This window comes from Grus americana, chromosome 32, assembly GCF_028858705.1.
Source record: "Grus americana isolate bGruAme1 chromosome 32, bGruAme1.mat, whole genome shotgun sequence".
NCBI lineage: Eukaryota > Metazoa > Chordata > Aves > Gruiformes > Gruidae > Grus > Grus americana.
The window spans coordinates 2227347-2252017 of NC_072883.1; the positions used below are offsets into that span (position 1 = coordinate 2227347).

A 24671-nucleotide genomic window follows, 5' to 3' on the forward strand; every position below is an offset into this window, starting at 1 on the left:
ACAATTTCAGGCTTCAAAACATTGGTTTTGTTTCCAAACCCCCATTTTAAGGGCCTAAAGATCCATGTTGAAGGCCCCAGCCTTCAGTTTCCAGGTCATAAACTCTCATTTCTATGGTCCAAACCCTCTTTTACAGCGCTAAGCCTCAACTGTACTGCCCAAAGCCCTGTATTAGGGACCAAAGCTTCATTTCTTGCATCCTGAGAGGTACCAATAGGTTCCCCTCTTTTTCAGGGTCCAAAGCCTCATTTTTAGCATCTAGCCCATCATTTCTAGGGCCCAAAGCCCTGCTGGTAGGGCCAAAATCCTCATTTTTAGGGTCCAAGCCTGTCTTTTAGTACTCATAGCATTTTTTCAGGACCCACTGTTTCATTGTTAGGGTCCAAACCCTCATCGTTAGTGTCCAAACCCTCATTTACAAGTTCCAAGGTTTATACTTTTAAGGTCCAAAGACTCATCTTCAGTGCCCAGAGTGTCATTTTTAAGGCCCAAAATCTGCCTTTGAAGGTTCAAAGCCTCATTTCTAGAGTCCAAGGCCTAATGTAAAGTGTCCAAAGTTTCATTTTTACTCCCCAAAGTCTTAGTTTTCACTTCTGAATCCTCATTTTAGGCTCCAAAGCCTCATTTTTAGGGTTCACAGGCTCAGTTTTCATGTACAAAGTCTCATTTTCAGGGTCCAAAGTATCATTTTTAGGATCCAGGCAGGCATTTTTAGGGTCCGAGCCACATCTTGAGTGTCCAAACCCTCATTTGGAGTGTCCAATGCCCTCTTTTAAGGTGCAAAGCCTCAGTTTCAGGTCCCAAAGCCTCAATTTTAGGGTCCAAATCTTTGATTCTAGGGTTGAAAGCCTCATTTGTAGGGTACAAACCCTCATGTTAGGCAACAAACTCCTCACTCGGGGCTCAAAGCCACATGTTCTTAATGTCCAAAGCCTCATTCTAAGCATCAAAAGACACACTTTTAGGGTCCCAAAGCCTGATTTCAAGGCCAAAATCCTCATTTTTAGGGTCCAAGCCTCTATTTTAGTACACATAGGCTTTTTCTAGGACCCACCGTTTCATTGTTAAGGTCCAAACCCTTATTTATAAGTTCCAAGGTTTAGGCTTTTAAGGTCCAAAGACTCATCTTAAGGGCTGTGTTGGGTTTGCGTGGCAAGGTTTTGGTAGTGGGGGGGCTACAGGGGTGGTTTCTGTGAGAAGCTGCTAGAAGCTCCCCCTGTGTCTGACAGAGCCAATGCCAGCCGGCTCCAAGACGGACCCGCCCCTGGGCAAGGCCAAGCCAATCAGCGCCTCTGTGATAACATATTTAAGAAGAAGAAAAACACTTAGAGAGAGAGAGCTTTTGCAGCCGGAGAGAGGAGTGAGGAGATGTAAGAAACTCTGCAGACACGCAGGTCAGTGCAGAAGGAGGGGCAGGAGGTGCTCCAGGCGCCGGAGCAGAGATACCCCTGCAGCCCGTGGTGAAGGCCATGGTGAAGCAGGCTGTCCCCCTGCAGCCCATGGAGGACGGATGAGGGGGTGTAGAGATTCCACCTGCAGCCCGTGGAGGATCCCACGCCGGAGCAGGGGGAGGCACCTGAAGGAGGCTGTGGCCCGTGGGAAGCCCACGCTGGAGCAAGCTCCTGGCCGGACCGGTGGAGCCGTGGAGAGGGGAGCCCACGCCAGGGCAGGTTTGCTGGCAGGACTTGTGACCCTGTGGGGGACCCACACTGGAGCAGTTTGCTCCTGAAGGTCTGCACCCCGTGGAAGAGACCACGCTGGGGCAGTTTGTGAAGGACTGTAGCCCGTGGGAGAGACTCCATGTTGGAGCAGGGGAAGGATGAGAGGAGTCCTCCCCCTGAGGATGAAGAAGCGGCAGAAACAACATGAGATGAACTGACCCTAACCCCCATTTCCTGTCCCCCTGTGCCGCTGAGGGGGGGGAAGGTTGAAGCCGGGAGTGAAGTTGAGCCTGGGAAGATGGGAGGGGTGGGGGGAGGTGTTTTAAGAGTTGATTTTATTTCTCATTCCTCTACTCTGTTTTGCCTAGTAATAAATTAGATGAATTCCCTCTCTAAGTTTGGTCTGTTTTGCTCGTGACAGCAATTAGTGAGTGATCTCTCCCTGTCCTTATCTTGACCTACAAGCATTTCGTTATGCCTTTTCTCCCCTTTTTAGTGAAGGAGGGGAGTGAGAGAGCGGCTCTGGTGGGCACCTGGCCTCCAGCCAGGGTCAACCCACCACAAGGGCCCAGAGCATCATTTTTAAGGCCCAAAGTCTGACTTTGAAGGTGCAAAGCCTCATTTCTAGAGTCCAAGGCCTAATTTTTAAGGTCCAAAATTTCATTTTTCAGATCGAGCTTGTCATCTTTAGGGTCCAAGCCCCATCTCGGCTGTCCAAAGACTCATTTTGAGCATCCAAAGACCTATTTTTAGGGTGCAAAGACTTAGTTTCGGTACCAAAGCATTATTTTGAGGCACAAACCCTGTTGCTTAAAAATAGGAACTGTGGTGGTCAAGGTTAATAAAATCCTCCCAGAAAGCCTGGGTGATATTTCCATTTGGTTAGATGCAGAAGAGGACCATTTGTCCTCACAGGCACTGCTTGTTTCACTTTCTTCAGGTAGAAACAAGAAATAAGACCTTAGTCTGGAGATCAAATCCAGCCTTCTAAATAGATAATCGCCAGTAACAGTGCCAAGTAAATGACTGCCACTGCACTTCAGGGAATTACTTTTGCAGCAAAATTTTTCTGACCTCCTTCCAAAGGCAGCATTGTGAGTTCACCAACGCAAGAATTAATCATTATTTCTCATATTTTATATTTTTTGGCATGGCATTACATGGTAGTAGTATTTGACCTGGAAGCCTTGAAAAGCCCTAAGATGAGGGACAAGACCACCAGTGGTTTTGTGGCATCAGCCACATCACAAAAGTCATGCTGAGGACCATGATCTTTCAGATGTAAAAAAATATTAGCTTAGCCTTTCTCTTTATATTTAATATCTTTATTTTGTACTAGATTATTTGAACAGCTTACTTTTCAATTGTCAAAAAGATTCATTACAAAAAAATCCCAAAATCCAGAACATCCATTTTACAGCAGACTCTTTAAAATATGGTGAATGATACTTGAGTATGCATTAATAATGATTTTTAATATTGAAATAAAATAATTCAAAATCCTAGTTTTGTTTTAAGACAGTTCAGTGAACCTACTCAGGACCTTCAAACCACGTGGGTTCAAACCCACGCGGACACGTCCATCAGATATGGTAATGAGCTAAAAGGAGTACATGCTAAACATATATAACTATAGTACTCGACTCTCCATCCAAATCATGTTAAATGCCACCCCAGGGAGGGGACAGCTGCGGCTGGGGTATAAAGGAAATGGAGGAAGTTACCTCCATGGGGGGGAGAAATTGCAGACCCTGAAGAGGCAATCAATGGGCTATGCTCCTTCTCCTCCTGAGATAGGGATGCCTTCTTGGTAAGCATTGCGCCTTCACCTTTTCGGTGAGAATACCCGGGATAGTATTTTTGCTGGCATTATAATTATAATCGTATATTAGCGCTTTTGCAGTAAGTGCATTTATCAACGGCAGTTCTGAACTCTTTCTATCTGTCACTTAACAAACTCTCTATTAGGTTCATCTTTGTGAAATTGCCTCAGTGAAAGTCCTTTGGGGGCTCTCACAGGCAAACATTGCCTCTCATATGTGGCTATATATAATCCTTTGGACATGGACCGTTGACCAAGTCTGGGACTATGTCGCGTGAAAGGGTACAAGTCTGATGTGTGGCTGAGGGAGGCCGTCCCGTTGAGTCACGAGGTTCAGAAAGGACCCCCTTGCTTTCTAAACTCCTTCTCAGAGAGGAGCCTCGGTGCGGCTAGGTCCAGTCTTAGTCCCAGACTTGGTCAACGGTTTATGTCTAAAGGATTATAAGTGTAGCCACTTATCAGAGTCAACGTTTGCCTGCCAGAGCCCCGCTAAGGACTTTCACTGAAACAGCTTCACAAAGTCGAAAAGAAAAATAGGTAATTTATTGAGGCGACAGATATAAAAAGTTCGGAATTGCCATTGAGAAATGCACTTGCTGCAACAATTTTGAGCTCAAGTTAATAGTTAATAGGTTTTACCCCAGCTGGAAGCTGAGCACCACGCAGCCTCTCGCTCACTCCCCCCCATCGGGATGGGGGAGAGAATTGGAAAAGTTAAAGTGAGAAAACTCACGGGTTGAGATAAAAACATTTTAATAGGTAAAGCAAAAGCCACGCGCACAAGCAAAGCAAAGCAAGGAATTCATTCACCACTTCCCATGGGCAGGCAGGTGTTCAGCCCTCTCCAGGAAAGCAGGGCTTTGTCACGCGCAACGGTTACTTGGGAAGACAAACGCCATTGCTCCGAACGCCGCCGCCCCCCCCCTCCTCTTCCCCCAAGCTCCTTATAAACTGAGCATGACGTCATATGGTATGGAATATCCCTTTGGTCAGTTTGGGTCACCTGTCCTGTCTGTGTCTCCTCCCAACTTCTTGTGCACCCCCAGCCATCCTGCTGGCAGGGCAGCGCAAGAAGCAGAAAAGGCCTTGGCCCCGTGTAAACACTGCTCAACAATAAGTCCATAGAACAAAAACTTCTCTGTATTATCAACACTGTCTCCAGCACAAATCCAAAACATATCCCCACACTAGCTACTATGAAGAAAATCAACCCTCTCAGCTAAAACCAGGACAAGCGCTTTTGTTAATGATAGTTTTCCCGGGGTAACATCCGACATAATCGGAGGCGCAAGTCTTACCAAAGAGGCGTCCCTGCTTGGGGAGGAGAGAGGTCCAGGCCCGTCAACCTGTCCGGATAGTTGGAGTTCTCGTCCTCAAAAAAGAGGCTTCTAAATGCCAGATTTATACTTTTGGTGAGGCGGGACTAAGTCAGGTATTGTGTGCCGATTGGCCCTTAACAAGGCTTGTTGCGCAGTTGATCGGGGCTGGGGGGGGCAGTGGCGGAGAACAAAGGCGTTCAGTACAGAGGAGCGGTGGTCTGTTTAGTTTTACCAAAGTAACGTCAAGCTGTGAAGGCTCCCCCTCACCCCAGGCGTCACTCAGCTGATTGAGGAGTAGACCCGTCAGGCGCTGCAGCTTGTTAAGATGAACAAATTGCTCATCTCCTGCCCCTGTTCAGGTCCGGTGCTTATCAGTGCAAGATAAGCAAGTTGCTCAATCCCTGCTCTCGCCCAAGCTGGACTCCCCCAGGGCCCCTTCTGCTGGCTCCTAATGGCCCTGTATTCGGCACCAACAAGCCTGGACTAGTCCGGCATCCAACACCGTGGAGGTCCGTAACTCGTCCAAGCAAGCCCTGTTGCCTGCAGCCAGCAGCAGAGGAAGAAGGAGGCAGAGGCGCCGGAGACTGTGCTGCCGGAGGTGGTGGAAGCACAGCTGGTAAGGGGCAGACGGGTCCGTGGAGGTCACAGCCACTCGTGGGTAGCGGACTGCTACGGTATGCAGTTTGTCTCGACATTGCCGTCGCACCACCATTTCCCTGCGTTGACGTCCTGCCTCGGGGGGCACTGCCCCCCCCGCGATCTGCGGTCGAGCACCACCGTGTGCATGCGCGAGAGCCAGGGCGTGAAAAGGCTTCCCGAGGAGGCAGCATGTACCACGCGACGGGTGCCGCCATGCGCATTCACAAAAGCCAGGGCGTGAAAAGGCTTCCCGAGGAGGCAGCATGTACCACGCGACGGGTGCCGCCATGCGCATTCACAAAAGCCAGGGCGTGAAAAGTCTTCCCGAGGAGGCAACACGTACCACACGTGCCGCACGAACGGCACGTACGCAGCCGCGATCTGCGCATGAGCGTGGGACCCTCTATAAAGGAGTGCACGTGCTCCGGTAAGTGGCGGGGCTTTTCTCCTTCTTCCTCTCCTCCTCGTGCACCTTCCGGGACCTGCTTCGATAAAACCTGCCACGCTTGGACAACACAGAGGGAGCCAACGGAACATCACTGGACTCGGAATGGTGGTAATTAGACTCGTCCCCGACTTGGTCCCTTCCCCTCTCTATCTCACTACCTCTCTATTTCTCTATCTCCCTCTCTCTCTCTCTCTCTCCCTCTCCTTTGCTCTCCCCCGTTCTCCCGGTTGTCCCTTTCTATACAGTCCTTATCCCCCTGTTCATACAAAATAAAACTAAAACGTTGTACCACATCTGACCTCGTTTCTGTCTTAATCTCGCTCTTGGGATCATATCGAAACCTCCCCGATATCGGATCGGGACATCTTAATTGGCGTCACGGACAGGATCCCTTGAGACGAGAGTGTCATACAACCTTGTTGTGGTGTGCTGTGCGAGTGTGTGTGAACGAGACGTACAAGCAAGTACGAAGCGAGTGCGGAGTTCCGATCCGCGGTTCTGCTCTCCCCCGAGGGAAGCAGCCGGAGACGAACGAAGCGTAAGGAAGGAGTGGATGTTGGTTCCTTTTTATTGATAACTTGCGTAGTAGCAGACAGCTTGGCGTCCCGGGGGTGTATAGGGGAAATTTGGACTTTAAGGCGTGACCCTCCCGGGACGATATCCCCTTTGTAGGATATGGCTGCCCAGAAGGCAGGAGATATTTGTGACTGTGCGCCCGAACAGACTGGGGAAATTGGTAAGTTAGATGATTTTTTGGAACTATACCGATCTCGTCCCTCGCTCCTGGGACAAGATTGGGCAAGGGACCATTGGTTCCAGTTGCGAAGTGTAATAGACAGAATGACAGTAGTGCAGAAGGAAGCTAAGGTTAAAAAGGGGAAGGGAAAAGCTATAATTTGCGCTGTGTTGGGAGCGTGTTTGGCAGCTGTGGTGGAGGAAAGGACGCGGAGGTCCTGTCAGGCTGAGGCTGTGGTAGCTTCTCTGCAGGCAGCAATAACAGCGCTGCAGGAACAGCTACAGGAAAATAAATGGGCGCTGGAGGAGGAGAAGCGCCAAAACCTGATCTTGAAGGAGGAGTTGAGAAACCAACTCCTAAGGGAGACAGACACCCTAGCAGAAGCAGAAGTACTGCTCGAGGAGAAAGGGATATGGCAAGTCTACCCCTGGGAAGACCTAAAGGGAGTAAAGGAGGCCGTAAAGAAACCCCCCCATATGTGCCCACTAGTTAAGACGGAACACGTATATGAAGACAATAACGACAATTGCCCCCAGGTTATTACCAAAGAAACTCCTTTCACGGCAACCGAATTGGCCAAGCTGCGAAAGGACTTTGCAAGGACTGTGAGAGAATCCGAAACTGAATATGTTTGGAGGGTGTCCCTGTCGGGGCGAGATGGGATTTTGCTGTCGGAGAAAGAGGTGGAAGGATATTGGGGCCCGGGCATGTTTTTAACCACTGGCGACCGCTGAGCCCCATGGTCATTAACTCAGAGGGTTGCATATTGGGCAGGAGGGTTGAACCCCCTGGAAAGGGGAGACCCCCTAGCCATAACAGGCTCGGTAGATCAGCTGTTGGAAAGTGTGCAGAAAGCGGCTTGTCTGCAAATGATGTATGATCGGGAACTCAAGCCCAACCTGAGCTCCCCAATGTTGTTGCCAGTAGATCCGGAACGAATGACGCCCCTGATACGGGGACTTCCCAATTCTTTAAAACCTATCGGGATCCAACTGCGGGGGAAAATTCAGAATATACCCAGGGAGGAGAGAATCACGGCTGCCCTGGAGGGAATGGTGACCCCCGAGCATCGGCGGCTAGGGAGGAAGGCGTGGACCTGGGGGGAGATAGCGCAAGAGTTAATTAACTATGGGAGAAAGTATGGCCCTGTTAGCCGATCATACCAGAAGGTTGAAACCAGAGCTGTGCGAGCGGCAGAACAGGGAAGCGGGCGGCTGCCATTCTCTGGGAGGAGCCCAGATCTAACTGGAAAAGGAAAGCCCCTAACCCAACAAGGGTTATGGCAGTTGGGGCTGCAAAAGGGCATTCCCCGGGATTTGATGGACGGACTCCAGACTAAGAAGTCAGAGTTGCTAGTGCAGAGATGGTCCGCACAGGGAACTACTCCTAGACCAAGTCGTAATACCTTACCAGTAGTGAACATGGGGGAGGAACAAAAAGGGGAGGAAAGAATGGCGGGAAACTAAAGCCTCCGCCCCCCCAGGGTGAGGGGGGAGGCGGAGGGTGGACGTTTATAAGGCAACTCACCTGCAACGAAAAAGGGGATTTATTGATTACGGTGGCGGTAGGGCCAAAGAAAAGGCCTATAACCTTTTTAATTGACACCGGAGCCCAAATTACAGCGCTAAGACAAACTGAGGCGGAACAATGCGGTATCTCGATCCCGTCCAAATGCCTCATAGTCCTAAATGCCCTGGGTAAAAGCCAAACCGTACCTATGACCCCGGTGACGTTGTGGCTACCGGGAGAAGAAGGTCCCGTTAACACTATGGCAGCAGTGGGGCCCTTCCAAATGAACCTCTTAGGTATAGACATCCTGAAGGGTAAACAGTGGCGGGATACCCAGAGGAATTCATGGTCTTTCGGTGTCCCTCAAATTAGGCAGTTAACCGGAACCTTCGGTGCGGCAGTGCGCCTGCTACAAGCGGCGCCTCCCCTCCCTCCTTCCCAGCTAACCAATGTAAAACCCTATCCGTTACCGTTGGGAGCAAGAGAAGGTATTGCGCCAGTACCGGAGGATTTGAAAAAACAAGGAGTTGTAGTCCCGGCACAATCTCCTTTTAACTCTCCTGTGTGGCCAGTACAAAAACCTGGTGGCACGTGGAGATTAACAGTAGATTATCGCAGGCTCAATGCAAATACGGGTCCATTGACAGCAGCGGTACCAAATATTGGCGAGTTGATAGCGACTATTCAGGAACAAGCCCACCCCATCATGGCAACAATTGATGTTAAAGATATGTTTTTTACGGTTCCCCTGCAACCTGAGGACCAAGATCGCTTTGCTTTTACGTGGGAAGGCCAACAATTCACCTTCACCCGACTCCCACAGGGATATAAGCACTCTCCCACTCTAGCCCACCATGCGTTGGCGCAGGAACTCGAGGTAGTCCAAGCAGAGAAGGAAGTCAGTGTTTACCAATATATCGACAACATTCTTGTGGGAGGGGATGAAACAGAGAAAGTGCGGATAACTCAGGACAATATAATTTCCCACTTAGAAAGTTTGGGGTTGAAAATTCCACCAGAGAAGGTACAAACACCCTCAAGCGAGGTAAAGTTTTTAGGAATCTGGTGGAAAGGAGGAATGACATGCATTCCACCGGACACCCTTTCCTCATTAGATCAGATTAAAATGCCAGAGTCGAAAAAGGATTTGCAACATGTATTAGGATTATTTGTGTTTTGGAGAAAGCATATTCCTGATTTTTCGATTATTGCAAGGCCACTGTATGACTTATTGCGAAAAAAAGGCCCAATGGGAGTGGACCCCGGTCCATGATGAGGCATTACGACTGCTAATATTTGAAGCAACTGCCCACCAAGCTCTCGGTCCCATTCACCCCACAGATGCTATCCAAATTGAGTGGGGGTTTGCCCGGACCGGGCTCTCGATTCATTTATGGCAAAAGGGGCCAGAGGGGCCCATTCGGCCTATGGGTTTTATTCGTGCAGTTTTAAAGACACTGAAAAAAGATACACAGTGTGGGAGAAGGGTCTATTTGTAGTTAGTCTAGCTTTGAGAGAGGCCGAACGAACCACTCGAAAGCAACGCATAATTCTTTGGGGCCCGTCTAAGGTGACTAAAGCAGTCCTAGTGGGAGCCCCACCCCCTGACGGGGTGGCTCAGAGAGCCTCTGTGCGAAAGTGGTATGCCCAAATAGAACATTATTGTGATATATTTACAGTGTCTGAGGGAGCCACAAAGAGGTTAACCATCCAAGAAGAGGTGGGCCCAGATAGAGAAACAGCTGAACTTCCCCCTGTGATACAGATAGCTCCCCCGTTTTCTGAACAAATGCACAACGTGTGGTTCACAGACGCCTCGTCAAGGCGAGAAGGAAAGGTCTGGAAATATCGAGCTGTAGCACTCCAAGTAAAAACCAAGGAACAAATCATTACGGAAGGGGAGGGTAGCGCACAAGTGGGAGAACTGGTCGCGGTATGGAGCGTGTTCCAACATGAAGCCCAAACCACTTCCCCTGTATACATTTATACTGACGCTTATGCAGTATTTAAAGGTTGCATAGAATGGCTACCATTCTGGGAGCAAAATGGATGGGAGGTTAACAGAGTACCGATATGGCAAAAGGAAAAATGGCAGGACATCCTTGCAATTGCTAGACGTGGGGAATTTGCAGTGGCGTGGGTGGCCTCCCACCAACAAAGTGACACCCCAGCGAGCCGGTGGAACACCGAAGTAGATGAGTTGGCCCGATTAGCTCCCCTTCAAAACACCCCAATAGCAGAAGACTGGGAGCAATTGTTGGAATGGTTGCATGTAAAGAGGAAACATTCAGGGATCAAAGACCTCTACTGTGAGGCCCAAGCTCGAGGTTGGCCTGTTACTAGAGAGAAATGTAAGACTTGTGTGTCCGCTTGCGAACAATGCCGTACCTGCTTAGAAAGACAACCCCTGGAAGACGATCCCCTACACTTGAGGGAGGGGAAGGGGCTGTGGGAAACCTGGCAAGTGGACTGTATTGGTCCTTTCCGGAAGTCGGAAGGAAAGCAGTATGTGTTGGTCGGAGTGGAGGTAGTGTCAGGGTTGGTCCAAGCCGTGGCATTTGCCAAAGCTACTGGAGAGAACACGGTGAAGGCATTGAAAGAGTGGTTTGGTACCTTCCCCAAACCACGGTCGATTCAGTCGGACAACGGTTCTCACTTTACAGTTAAGATAGTTCAGGAATGGGCAGCCCGGGAGGGAATTTCATGGGTGTTCCACACCCCCTACTACCCGCAAGCGAATGGAATCATGGAAAGAACAAACGGGCTACTCAAATGCTTCCTGAAACCACACAGACCAGCATGGGCTGAGCGGGTGGGAGACGCAGTGACCAGCGTAAATAGCCGCTGGGGAATGAATGGATGCCCAAAAAGTACGGCGTTTTGCCCACAAGCCCTGACAATCATACCCACCTCACATAGCCCTGATCACCCTGACAACCCATCCCACTTCCCCGGACAACCTGTTTTAGTTGAACTCCCCACCGTGGGAGCACTACCGTTAGTCTTAGACACCCCAATAAATAAATACACTTGGAAAGCAAAAGACGCCAGCGGGAAAATCCAGAAGATTCATGCTAAGTGGATTATTCCTTCCTTCTAACCCGAGGAGTGAGTTTGTTTCTGTTCTTGTTTTTCAGGACAAAGCAGTTGACCCAGACACACACTCCCAGAAGAAGCCAGACAGACATCGATTGCGGTTTGATCAGAATGCGCATGCTATTTTTGATTATTCTAATTCAGACGTGTGTTTATGAGAGCGATGGAAAACCAATTCCTCTACCTTCCCCCGACCCATATGATCCCTTTAAGGACAACGAATTTGTATTATTGGCTAAAGCAGTGAGCCGAACCTTCAATTTGTGTCATTGTTGGGTTTGTGGAGGACCTCTGGGGTTGTCGAGTTGGCCGTGGACGTCCACACCCCTCACCCCCGACCAGATCGTAAGCAACTATCGTGAAACCGCAGACGACACTTGGGGCGACAGTGGGACGTGGCCAATTCAATATCCAACTGTAGGGCAGTATTGTCTAAACCGTACTCAAAGGGGAGGGATTTACGTGGGGGAAAGTAAATGTCAATGGACACTCACTCGTAAGCTAGTTGATAAAGATAGGAGAGTCTACATATGGATGTGGCTTAATGAAACGGGGCGCACTCAGGGATTCAAGGGATATTGGTCAAACAAAAATGAAACCCTGTCTGTCCCACAAACCAATTATAAGCAAATTTGTGAGTGGAAAAATAATTCTGGCGCTTGGTATTGCACCGGCCGAACAATTAATTGCCCAACCATGTTTTTTAGCCCTCTGGGCGATGACAACACAACTTATTTTCAACTCCCAAAAGGGGCAGCTGGACCATTTGCTCATGGCGTTAAGGCTAAGAAAGGGCATTACTGGATCTGCAGACACACCGCATATAAACATTTACCTGCAGGATGGTCAGGAATCTCTAACATAGGGATTATCCAGCCCTTATTTTTTCTTTTGCCGGAGAGAGGCGGAGCTCGGTTAGGAATAAAACTATATGACAACCTCGGAGATAGAAGTATTGCCCGTAAGACGTGATCTATTGAGGTAAATTTAGGTGGGACGCAAAAATGGGGAAACAATGAGTGGCCTCCTGAGCGAATAATTCAACATTACGGACCTGCCACCTGGACCCCTAATGAACAAATATCAGGGGCAAGAGAACCAATTTGTAACTTAAATCAGATAATCAGATTGCAAGCGGCTCTAGAAATTATTGTAGCCAAAAAGAAAGGCCTGTAATGAAGGCCTGCTTCTATTATACATAATAAGAAAACGTAGCCGAGAAGAAAGGCCTGTAATGAAGGCCTAATTGTATTATATGTGATAAGAAACTGTTCATTATTACTTTAGGTAGAAGGCTAACGATTCTTAGAATAAGCACCTGCTACACATCATGAGAAAAAGGAGGAGCTACAAGACACTTCAAGGTCCTTATGTACATACTTGCAGAAAGGGAGGACATTAATTGCCTCCAGCAACATCCTTATCTTGCTGAGGCATATAGCGAACAATTCCCAACACGGAAGTACTGAGAAACTAGGGGAAAGGTAATTTGGGCCAGGGTCCCCATGACCAACGACCCATAAGCCCCCTACCCAAATTATCCCACCTACTCAAAAGACAGAGAGGCGGAGAAAGGAACTGAGCATGCGTTCTAGTTTGCATACTAGGCGAAGAAATATGAACCAATTATTGTAACGGGGAGTGTACCACTTTGTGATCTTTGTGACACATGTGTATAAATATGACAAGAGAACTAGCGCTAGGGGTGCCTGATTAGAGGAACTATCCTCCTGACACCCAGCGCTGCAATAAAGGAAATGCCTGCCTCTTAAGGCTAAATTGGTGTTAAGGAGTTTTCTTTATTCCCGAATTTCGGTGACAGGTCCAGCCCAGGCCCAGCCCAGACTCTGTACCACTTAACATCCCAGCCACTTCAAGGCTCCAGCCCACTTTCACTCAGCACCTGGCCCAGATGAGGTTCCGTTCCAGTTTAACGCCCTTTCCCACGTTCAGGCCAGCTCCCACTTCACGCCCTGCACTGGGTTGGGGCCGGCTCCCAGTTCAGGGCCCCCTCAGCTTACCGCCTCTTCCGCACCAGCCAATCAGCGCACGCAAGGCGGGGGCACGGCAGCCAATGGCGGTGCGTGGGGGGTGGGACGAGCGTTGCCAAGGGGATGGCACTCCGGCCTCGCGCGCGCGCAGCGGGGGCGCCGTGGCAACGGGTGACCATGGCAACGGCAGCGGGCGCCCCCCGGGTCCTCCTGACCGCCCGCAGGACCCTCCCGGCCTTTTTTGGGGACATCCCCCCCGCCCCCCCCCCCCAAGTGTCCCCGAGTGTCCCCCCCGGCAGGACACAGTGCCACTGCTGATCTCACCTCCATGAGCTTCAATGGGCCGAAACGGTGCACAAAAGGGGCAAAACTCTGAAAAAAGAAATAAAAGAAAGTGTTGGGACACTGGCATGTGAAGAACCAGTAAGTGACTGGGACAAAGTGGGATGGCACTGCCACCTGGATGGGGACGTGGGGTGCTGTGGGGGTCCCACCAGTGCACGACTGGGCCATACTGGGATGGTACTGTCAACCATGGGGTGACACGAGGTGCCATCACAGCCAGACTTGGCCAAACTGGGACGGTGCTGTCATCTACGGGCGGACACGTGGAGACATGGGGTCCCACCAGGGCCTAACCTGGGGCTGCGGGCTTGGCTAGACACCTACAGTGCGAGCATGGCTTACTGTCACTCTCGCTCGTCCAGCCTCCAAACTGTCAGCATCCAGCCCCTGCTCCCAGGCCAAAGGTGCCAGCCCCAAAATGGGTGCCTGGCCTCAAACCTCCCTCAGCGGCCCTCGCACGGCCCCACTCACACTGGGGCTGCGGGCTCGCCTAGACCCCGAAAGGGGCCAGACTGTGCCTTATGTCTCACTCGCTGTCTACCAGAGTCCATTTCAAAAGACAGCAGGGGCAGCAGAAGGGTGGCCCGCAAACCCCCCAGGGCAGTGCAGCGGGGGATCTCGGCCCCAGCCCCGGCCATCCTCCACCCGTTACCTACAGGGATGTGGCATCACCGGGAGCGGCTCCGAGCATCGGTACCGGCTCCGACCAGCCGGGCTGCCTGGGCTCTGCTTTGTTCTTGGGTCCCACAGCCCCAGCCCCCGCTTCCTGTGTCCCCCCCACCCCTTCCTGTGCCCTGCCAGGCTTGGCCACCCCCAGCCCCTGCTCCCAGCACCCTCCCATCCCATCCCATCCCATCCCGTCCCATCCCATCCCATCCCACAGTCCCCAGCTCTGCTGCAGCACCAAACCCCAGAGCAGCAGCAGCCACAGCAATCAATATTGCTAAATATCACTTTAAAAGAGCCCCAGGTTGGGAAATTCTTTCTCCACTCAGAAGGTTCCTCTGCTGCTGCACCTAAAGCCCCTCGGTTACCAAGATGCTTTTGCACACTCAGCCCAATCCCCAAAAGAAGCAACGAGCCACAGCCGCCTGTCCCGAGTGCCCAGCGAGGAAGGGGATTAGGGAAAGACAAATCACTCTTGCTCCCAACAGGACTGTGTGGTGTAGAAGGATGCTGAGAGAACAGGGGTATCCTGGGGACAGGGGGTGCTGGCAAAGTTTGGGGCTCCCCAGAAGGAAGACAAGGGGGTGCCTGAGTTGTGAGTGCCCCCCGCCTCTGACCCCCACTCCCCGTGCTCATCCTGCAGGGAGCTGCCCCCAGGCTCCTGCTCCAACCACTGCTCCAACTGCGCTGGCTGCAAATGCCCTTTGCGGGCAGGCAGGAATCAGGACAAAAAGCCCCCAGGAACCAGCACGGCCACACTCCATGGTCACCCACAAAGCTTTCTTGAAGGCCATGGTGCTGTGCCTGGGCAGGGTGGGCTTGGGCAGGGCAGAGAGGGACATGTGCTGCTGCGGGATGGAGGAGAGGAGAGCGGGCAGTGTCTGCAGCAGGGCAGGGGCTCTGCTCTGGACTTCTTCATGACCACAGGCGCTTTGGGGTGTCCTGCTCCCACGTGGACTCATCCACAGGTGCATCTCCACAGATAAGCACCGAGGCCGAGGAACACCACTGAAAGCACGAGAAGCACCCCCACACCAACCATCCAGGGACGGGCATTGTGGAAAAAGGGAGCTGAGAAACAAGAACATCAGCAGGAAAAGGCATGGTTTTACAGTCCCGTGTTTGAGCAGAAGACCAAAAAGACAAACGCCCCAAAGCTCTAGCTCACAAGCCCCTTGTCCTGGGAGCCCTGGCCTCAAGGGGACATAGTCCTCTCTCTCCCCTCCAAATACCAATGCTCACCTGAAGTGCACGAGGCTCCGGTTCTCTCGTGCACGAGAACCGCTGTGAAGGTGCACACCCCTCCCGTGCCCCCACACCCCACACCTTGCACCGGGAACCCCAGATCAAAGCTGCTCAAAGCACCTGAGATGTGCAGGGACGTCTCCTGCTCCTCATTGAGGCGGCTGTTCCTGACCACGCAGGACCATTTCTCATTTCCCTTCCCGGTCATAATGATGACATAATGATGATGTCAAACAGGCCCCTCTCATCCGAGAAATGTCTCTGGGAGACCGAGGGGAGACGCTGCCCGCTGGGATCTTTCCACAGCACCTCCGGCTGTGGGTACCAGCCGGCCGATCGACACACCACCCGGATGCCTCCGTCCTCGTAAGCCTCCAGGGAGAACTGAGGGACAGAGCCTGTGGCTGGGGAAGAGCCCGTGGTTGGGGTCAGTGTGGGATGGACTCAACTCAAAGGTGACGACCGAATCCGATAGCAGACGCATCACAGGTCCCACCAGGGCTACAGGGCCGGCCGCCAAAACCACCCCAACCTGTGCAGGAACTGCAGAGCATTGATGCCAAACAACCCCAGATCTCCCACAAAACAGCCCGGCACAGCAAGACCCAGCTGCCGAGCTTCAGCACCTCAAGGCAGCATCAGCACCGACCCGTGTTCAGGAAGCCCCAACGCTTCCAGACAACATGCCAGGTCTCCTACGCCACAAAGGGCAAAGCCAAAGCAAAGATCCAGCTGCTCAGAGCCACAAAGACATCTCTTCCCAACTCCACCCCTAACAGTGTCAGGTCCCAGCCTTGGCTTGGCTGGCAGCCCCAGCTCTGAGCACAACGAGCTGCTCAGCACCTCGTCCCCAGGGCCTTCACAACATCACCAGGGCACCCTTCACAGACACCACGCACACCCAGCAAAGCCACCACATCCATGCCGCTCTGCCCCAAAAACACCTCCAGCACCACCTGCGTGCTCCCTCCTGGGCAGGCACTGCAGGCAACAGCCCCCTCGCACCCCACCTCTTTCAACGGCTCCTGTCCTTCGGCACCTCATCCACACACCTGAGGATGGGACAGAGCTCTGGGAGGGACACACAAACTCAGGGACACCCGCACCAGCCCCTGCAAACACCGCACCAGACACAAACCTGCCACCTCCACATCCACCGTAGCTTCTCCATAAGAGGCACCATTTGTCACGGTGCAGACGTACTGACCATCATCAGAGGGTCTCAACCCAGAGATTCGCAAGTCCAGGCGTCCACTGGAGAGACCATCCCTGACCAACTCTGTCCTCCCACCGTACTCCTCCATCTGCTCCCTGTACAGGTCTTCTCCGTTTCGGTAGTGGTGCACCGTTTCGGAGAACTGGTGCCGGATCCACCTGAGGTCCAAGCTCCGAGCATCCATGCTGGGGGACAAGTGACATGGCAGCACGACGTCCTGCCCCACGGTGACCTGGAGAGGGAGGTCTGGTCCCACCACGCTGAAGTCAGCTTGGTGATGGAGAAGGACACAGAGACACGGAGATTGCGCCTATGTTAATTTAGGGGCGTTGCATGCTCCAGGGCAAGACGGAACCACACGTGGCTCCCCGGTGCAGCCCCCTGCTCCGCCCCACTCTCCCTCATTAGCATTTATTTCAAATCTGTTGCAAGACTCTGAAGGAAAGAAAATATTCTATATTTCCTGCGGAAGGAACAGTTACTCACCAGACGAGCACCGGAGGCATCAGGCTGCTCAGTTTCCAGGTCAGAATTACGGCTTGTGGTGTGACTTCAGAGCCCATCCCACGCAAAATGAGCTGAGGTTCTGCATCTGTCACCAAGTCATGAATCAAAATATAAACCTGCAAGGAGGAACCAAGCAGAAAACAGCAAAGGGAAACCGCAGCCTCCCCATTTCGGGGAACACCTCCTCCCTGTGTCATAGCCCTGGGGCAGGCAGGTGATAAAGGTGTGGGCACCCGCACGGGTGGCTGCCACTGTCACCTGCGCCCGGTTCCAGCTCTCCGGCCCGTAGGCGATGGTGCCCTGGAGTGAGCGGGAGAAGAGCGCCAGCTCCTGGGGGACGGCGGCCACCTGCGGCATAGGGGACGGCTGGGGACACGGTGGGGATGTGGGGGGGACATGGTGTGGCAGTGGGGGTAGATGGTGGGGACGTGGCTGGGGACGCTGCAGGGACCTGGTGGGGATGGTTGGGGACATAGAACCACAGCATCACAGACTGGTTTGGGTTGGAAGGGACCTCACAGCTCATCCAGTCCCACCCCCTGCCACGGGCAGGGACACCCTCCACTTTGAGCCGTTGACCACAATTCTTTGACTGTGACCGTCCAGCCAAATCCTTATCCACCGAGTGGTCCATCCGTCAAATCCATGTCTCTCCAATTTAGAGACAGGGATTGTCGTGTGGGACAGTGTCAAATGCTTTGCACAAGTCCAGGTAGATGACATCAGTCACTCTCCCTTGTCCACCAACAATCTAACCCCATCATGGAAGGCTGTCGTGGTTTAGGCCCAGCCGGCAGCTGAGCACCACGCGGCCGCTCACTCACCCCTCCCCCAGCATGATGGGGAGGAGAAGTATAACAACAGGCTTGGGTCGAGATAAGGACAGGGAGAGATCACTCACTAATTGTCGTCACGAGCAAAACAGACTGAACTTAGAGAGGAGATTCATCTAATTTATTGCTAAGCAAAACAGAGTAGAGGAATGAGAAATAAAATCAACTCTTAAAACACCTCCCCCCACCCCTCCCATCCTCCCCGGCTCAACTTCACTCCCGGCTTCAACCTCCACCCCCCTCAGCAGCACAGGGGGACGGGAAATGGGGGTTACGGTCAGTTCATCACAGGATGTTTCTGCCGCTTCTTCATCCTCAGGGGGAGGACTCCTCTCATCCTTCCCCTGCTCCAACATGGAGTCTCTCCCACGGGCTACAGTCCTTCACAAACTGCCCCAGCGTGGTCTCTCCCACGGGGTGCAGACCTTCGAGAGCAAACTGCTCCGATGTGGGTCCCCCACAGGGTCACAAGTCCTGCCAGCAAACCTGCCCTGGCGTGGGCTCCTCTCTCCACGGCTCCACTGGTCCGGCCAGGAACTTGCTCCAGCGAGGGCTTCCCACGGGCCACAGCCTCCTTCAGGTGCCTCCCCCTGCTCCGGCGTGGGATCCTCCACGGGCTGCAGGTGGAATCTCTACACCCCCTCATCCGTCCTCCATGGGCTGCAGGGGGACAGCCTGCTTCACCATGGCCTTCACCACGGGCTGCAGGGGGATCTCTGCTCCGGCACCTGGAGCACCTCCTGCCCCTCCTTCTGCACTGACCTGCGTGTCTGCAGAGTTTCTTACATCTTCTCACTCCTCTCTCCGGTTGCAAAAGCTCTCCCAACTGTTTTGTTTCCCTTCTTAAATATGTTATCACAGAGGCGCTGATTGGCTTGGCCTTGGCCAGGGGCGGGTCCGTCTTGGAGCTGGCTGGCATTGGCTCCATCAGACACAGGGGAAGCTTCTAGCAGCTTCTCACAGAAGCCACCCCTGTAGCCCCCCCTCGCTACCAAAACCTTGCCATGCAAACCCAACACAAAGGCCTGTAGCAGACCCCCCCCCCATGAAGAAGGTCTCCTGCTCTGAAGCCAACGTAGATGGTCACTGAGAAGAAGGGCTCCTGCTCTAGGCCATGCAGATGGTCACTGAGAAGAAGGGCTCCTGCTCTGTGGACACATAGATGATCACTGAGAAGAAGGGCTCCTGCTCTAGGCCACGGGGATGGTCGCATCTCTCATACCATCCTTGTGAGCAAGCTTAGGTAGTGTGGGTTGGATGAGTGGACAGTGAGGTGGGGTGAGAACTGGCTGAATGGCAGAGCCCAGGGGGTTGTGGTAAGCAGCACAGAGTCTAGTTGGAAGCCTGTAGCTAGTGGTGTGCCCCAAGGGTCAGTGCTTGGTCTGCTCTTATTCAACATATTCATCAATGGCCTGGATGAGGGGGCAGAGTGGACCCTCAGCAAGTTCGCTGATGATACACAACTGGGAGGAGCGGCCGACACAGCAGAAGGGCACACAGGAGGCTGCGCTGCCATTCAGCGAGGTCTGGACGGGTTGGAGAGTTGGGCAGAGAGGAACCAAATGAAGTTCAACCAGGGCAAGTGTAGGGTCCTGCACTCAGGGAGGAACAGCCCCAGGCACCAGAACAGGTGAGAGGTTGATCTGGTGGGAAGCAGCTCTGCAGAGAAGGACCTGGGAGTCCTGGTGGACCAGCAGCTCTCCATGAGCCAGTAATGTGCCTTCGTGGCCAAGAAGGCCACTGGTGTCCTGGGGTGCCTTGAGAAGAACGTGGCCAGCAGGTCCAGGGAGGTTCTCCTTCCCCTCTACTTTGCCCTGGTGAGGCCACATCTGGAGTTGCGTGTCCAGGTCTGGGCTCCCCAGTTCAAGACAGACAGGGAACTGCTGGAGAGAGTCCAGTGGAAGGCTGTGAGGATGCTGAGGGGACTGGAGCATCTCTGGTCTGAGGAAAGGCTGAGAGAGCTGGGGCTCTTTAGCCTGGAGAAGACTGAGAGGGGATCTCATCAATGCTAATAACTATCTAAAGGGCGGATGTCTAGAGGAAGGGGCCAGACTCTTCTCAGTGGTGCCCAGTGACAGGACAAGGGGCAACGGGCACAAACTGGGACACGGGAAGTTCCGTCTGAACATGAGGAGAAACTTCTTCACTCTGAGGGTGACCGAGCACTGGGACAGGCTGCCCAGAGAGGTTGTGGAGTTTCCTTCTCTGGAGAGATTCAAAACCTGCCTGGACGTGATCCTGTGCAACCTGCTCGAGGTGATCCTGCTCTAGCAGGGGGCTGGACTAGATGATCTCCAGAGGTCCCTTCCAACCCCCACCAGTCTGGGATTCTGGGATTCTGTCCTGCACCCGGGTCGGGGCAATCCCGAACAAGGAGACAGGCTGGGGGATGAAGGGCTGGAGAGTGGAGAAGGACTTGGTGGGAGAAAAAGTGTCGCTAGGACAAGGGGGAATCGTTTGAAGCTAAAAATGGTAGATTTGGGTTAGATGTAAGGAAGAAATTCTTTACGCTGAGGGTGGTGAGATGCTGTAGCGAGAATGTGGAAGATGCCCCATCCCTGGAACCACTCAAGGTCAGGCTGGACGGGGCTGTGAGCAACAGGAGCTGGTTGAAGATGCCCCTGCTGAGGGAGGCGATGACCTTCAGAGGTCCCTTCCCCCCCAAAATGGTCCTTTGATGGATTCTATCCCACCCCGTCCCCTCTCGACCGCTGCAGGCGTCCCGGTGGCCGACGTCTTCCCGGTGCGACCGCTGGTGTTGGGTGAACCCAACACGCTGGTGTGTATGGCGGGAAACATCTTCCCGCCGGCGGTGGAGATCAGTTGGCAGGTGGGCGGGGTCCCTGTCACCCAAGGGGTCACCCACACCCACTACACCCCCGCGGCCGACCTGGCCTTCGTCCGCTTCTCCTACCTGCCGGTGATGTCTACACCCGCATGGTCACCCTTGAAGGGGACAACGCCTCCGTCATTGCCTACTGAGGTGAGCATGGGGACGGGGACGGGGCTGCTGGGGAGACATCGGGGCTGGTGGTGACCCCCCCCCCCCCCCATGTCCCCCCATAGTGCCCCAAACCCCCGACCCCTCCGAGGTGCTGGAGACGGTGCTGTGTGGCGCCATCATGGCTCTGGGCATCCTCCTGGGGCTGCTCGGCATCGCCATGATCCTGGCGGCGCGCCGGAGCGCCCACGGTACAGCCCGGATGCTGGGGTGTCCCCCCGGTGATGGGGGTGTGATGGGGGGGGGGTGAGGAGGAGACTGTCACCAAATCCCCTCTTGTGTCCCCCGCCCAGGTTGAGCACAGGACGGTGCAGAGTCCGGCACCGCTCGGTGCAGGAGTGGAGATGGTGGCGGGGGGAGGGGAAGGTGGGAATAAGCCCCCTCCTGCCCCCCCGCAACCCCCAGCGATTAAACTCCTCGTCCGTCCCCCAGCCCGCGCTGTGGTGGCTTCTCCACTGTCTGATATTGGGGTTCAGCTGCATCGCGCCCCCCAAAAAGCCATCCCAGAGGAGCGTGCCTCAGTTTCCCCACTGGGGAAGGGCAGGAGATGGCTGAAGCCGTGACTTCTCCGCTGCCTGCTATTGAGGTTGGGCTGGTTCGTGCCCCATCCCCAAAGAGCCATTCCCCAGAGGCGTGCCTCAGTTTCCCCACTGCCAAAGGATGGAAGGGCAGCAGCTGGCCACAGGGAGGACGTGGTGGTGGCTTTTCTGCTCTCTGCTATTGGGGTGCAGCAGGATTGCACTCCCCAGAGAGCCACACCCAAGAGGCGTGCCTCAGTTTCTCCACTGGGAAGGGACAGGCGGGATTCCCGCGGTGCCAAGCCCAGCCCTGGGGCACAGTCCCCTCGGGGCGAAGCCCTGCGCTGCCCATCGCCGGTGACGTGGGATCCCGGGGCCAAATCCCTGGGGATAAGCCCTGAGGAGGAGCAGGAGGAGGAACAGGAGGGGGAGGAGGAGGGAGCGGGCCGGTGGCAGGAATGAAGGTCAGGCGCTGCAGGGAGAGGCCGGAGCTCGCCCGCCGTGCCGGACGCACCAGCACCCACAGCCGCCCATGTGGGTGCTCGGGGTGCTGGGGCTGGTGCTGAGCTGCCGGGGGGCAGGTAGGATGTGGGGGGACAGGGGCGTGCAGCAGGTTTGGGGGGGGTCCGACCCCTGGGGACCCTGCCCACCCCCGCGTCCCCCTCGTAGGCGCCTTCTTGGTGCACGTGGCCAGCTCCTGCCCGCTGGCGGCCAACGGCTCCATGCTGGATTTCAACTCGGCCCTCGTCTTCAACAAGAACCCGCTGGTCTGCTACGACCCCGACGCCCAGCGCTTCGTCCCCTGCGACTGGGGGCTGCTCCGCCCTGTCGCCACCCAACTCGCTGCCATCCTCAACAACGGCACCGCCTGGGTGCAGCGCGCCGAAGCCCGGCGTTGGGCTTGTGACGACCTGACCCCCCCCAATTCTGGACCCAGACAGTGATGTGGAGGAGTGAGGCCTGCAGCGCACGGGGGCTTTGCACAGGGGCATCGTGCACAGGGGCTTTGCACGGGGACGTGGCGTGGGGTGTGGCGTGGGGTGTTGCACGGGGATGTTGCATGGGGGTTGCATACGGGTGTTGCACGGAGCATTGCATGGGGATGGTGCATTGCACGTTGCACGAGGACCGTGCACGGAGCATTGCAGAGGGATGTTGCACGGGGACATCGCATGGGGACATCGCATGGGTGGGGAGGGGGCTCACTGACCGTCCCCCCTCCCCGCTCCAGCACCACCCCAAGCCCGCATCATCCCCTCCAAGACGGGCAACGCCCGGGCGCCCGTCCTCCTCACCTGCCACGTCTGGGGCTTCTATCCCCCCGAGGTGACCATCATCTGGCTGCACAACAGGGACATCGTGAGCACCGGTGAGCACCCCCCCATCTCCGCCATCCCCAACGGTGACTGGACCTACCAGGCGCAGGTCACCTTGATGGTGGCCCCGTTGGCCGGAGACACCTTCACGTGCTCAGTGCAACACGCCAGCCTGGACCGGCCCCTCCTGGAGGACTGGGGTGAGTCGGGGGGGGACGGGACACCCACCCAGACCCCTGGGTCCTCACCACGTCGTTGCTCACCCCCACCGTGTCCCCACAGGTCCCACCTTGTCGCCAGGGCTGATGGGGAAGGTGGCTGCGGCCACTGTGCTGATGGTGTTGGGGCTCAGCACCTTCATCGCCGGCCTCTACCAGTACCGGGCCAGGCCACCGGCACCGGGTGAGCGGTCGGGGGGGACGGCGATGGGGACAGTGGCCGGGGGGGGACAGGGACTGTGGCCTGGGGTGACACAGAGCCTCCTCACCCCCTCTACTCCCTCTTGCAGGTTACACTCCCCTCCCCGGAGACAACTCCCCTGCAGGTAACGGCACATCCAGCCCGTCCCTGCCCCCTGTCCCCAAGGGGCCTGTCACCCCTTCTGCACCCCGTGTCCCCCCCAGGCAGCATCTGAGGACCCCCAGGACCGTGACCTCCTGGCCCCAATGGCCTCCCCGTGTCACCGTCACCCCGGGGGTGACCCCGCAGTGCCCACAATAAAGATGCTGCGTGGCAACGGGGTGGCTTTGTACGGGGGAACCCGTGGTGTCCCACTGAGGGGACACACACACACCCCCACACACACACACCCCCACACACACACACCCCCCCGTGGCACGAGTGGGGCCGGGTACGAGCGGTGACGTGTGCATTGGGCACAAGTGATGCCGGGCATGAGGGACATGTGGCACAGGCAGTGCTGGGCACAAGCGATGTTGGGCACGAAGGACACGGGGCACAATTGATGCTGGGCAAAAGCGATGCCGGGCACGAGGGACACCGGGCATGAGGACACCGGGCACGGGGCACGCTGGGCACAGGCAGTGCCTGGCAAAAGCAATGTCGGGCATGAGGGACACCAGGCGCAGGCAAGGCCAGGCACAAGCGGTGTCGGGCTGTGGTGGGTTGACCCTGGCTGGTTGACCCCAGAGCTGCTCCATCACCCCCCTCCTGTACTAGACAGGGCAGAAAAGTGCAACGAAAGGCTGGTGGGTCGAGAGAAGGACAGGGAAGAGATCACTCACCAATTACCATCATGGGCAAAACAGACTCAGAGGAAAAAAATCATTTAATTTATTACCAAGCAAAAGAGAGTAGAGCAATGCGAAATAAAACCAAATCTTAAAACACCTCCCCCCACCCCTCCCTTCTTCCCTGGCTCAACTTCACTCTCCAATTCTACCTACTGCCCCCCAGCACCACAGGGGGATGGGGAATGGGGGCTGTGGTCACTTCATCACCCCTTGTCTCTGCTGCTCCTTCCTCCTCAGGGCAGGACTCCTCACACTCCTCCCTGCTCCAGCGTGGGGTCCCCTCCCACGGGAGACAGTCCTCCACCAACTTCTCCAACGTGAGTCCTTCCCACGGGCTGCAGTTCTTCACCAACTGCTCCAGCGTGGGTCCCTTCCATGGGGTCACAAGTCCTGCCAGCAAACCTGCTCTGGCGTGGGCTCCTCTCTCCATGGGGCCACAGGTCCTGCCAGGAGCTTGCTCCAGTGTGGGCTTCCCCATGGGGTCACAGCCTCCTTCAGGTGTCTCCACCTGCTCCAGAGTGGGGTCCTCCAGGGGCTGCAGGGGGAATCT

At 54.7% G+C, this 24671-nt stretch overlaps 1 protein-coding gene and 1 pseudogene across 1 annotated transcript; both read left to right on the forward strand.

Annotated features, from left to right (window-relative positions):
• The first annotated feature begins 20710 nt into the window (after positions 1-20710).
• Positions 20711-21332, forward strand: LOC129198285 (class II histocompatibility antigen, M alpha chain-like). The gene is given in 4 exon segments (XM_054807433.1): positions 20711-20948; positions 20951-21016; positions 21100-21225; positions 21328-21332. Coding segments are annotated over 4 exon segments (435 nt in total).
• A 752-nt stretch (positions 21333-22084) lies between these two features.
• Positions 22085-23579, forward strand: LOC129198286 (class II histocompatibility antigen, M beta 1 chain-like; annotated as a pseudogene).
• The last annotated feature ends 1092 nt before the right edge of the window (positions 23580-24671 follow it).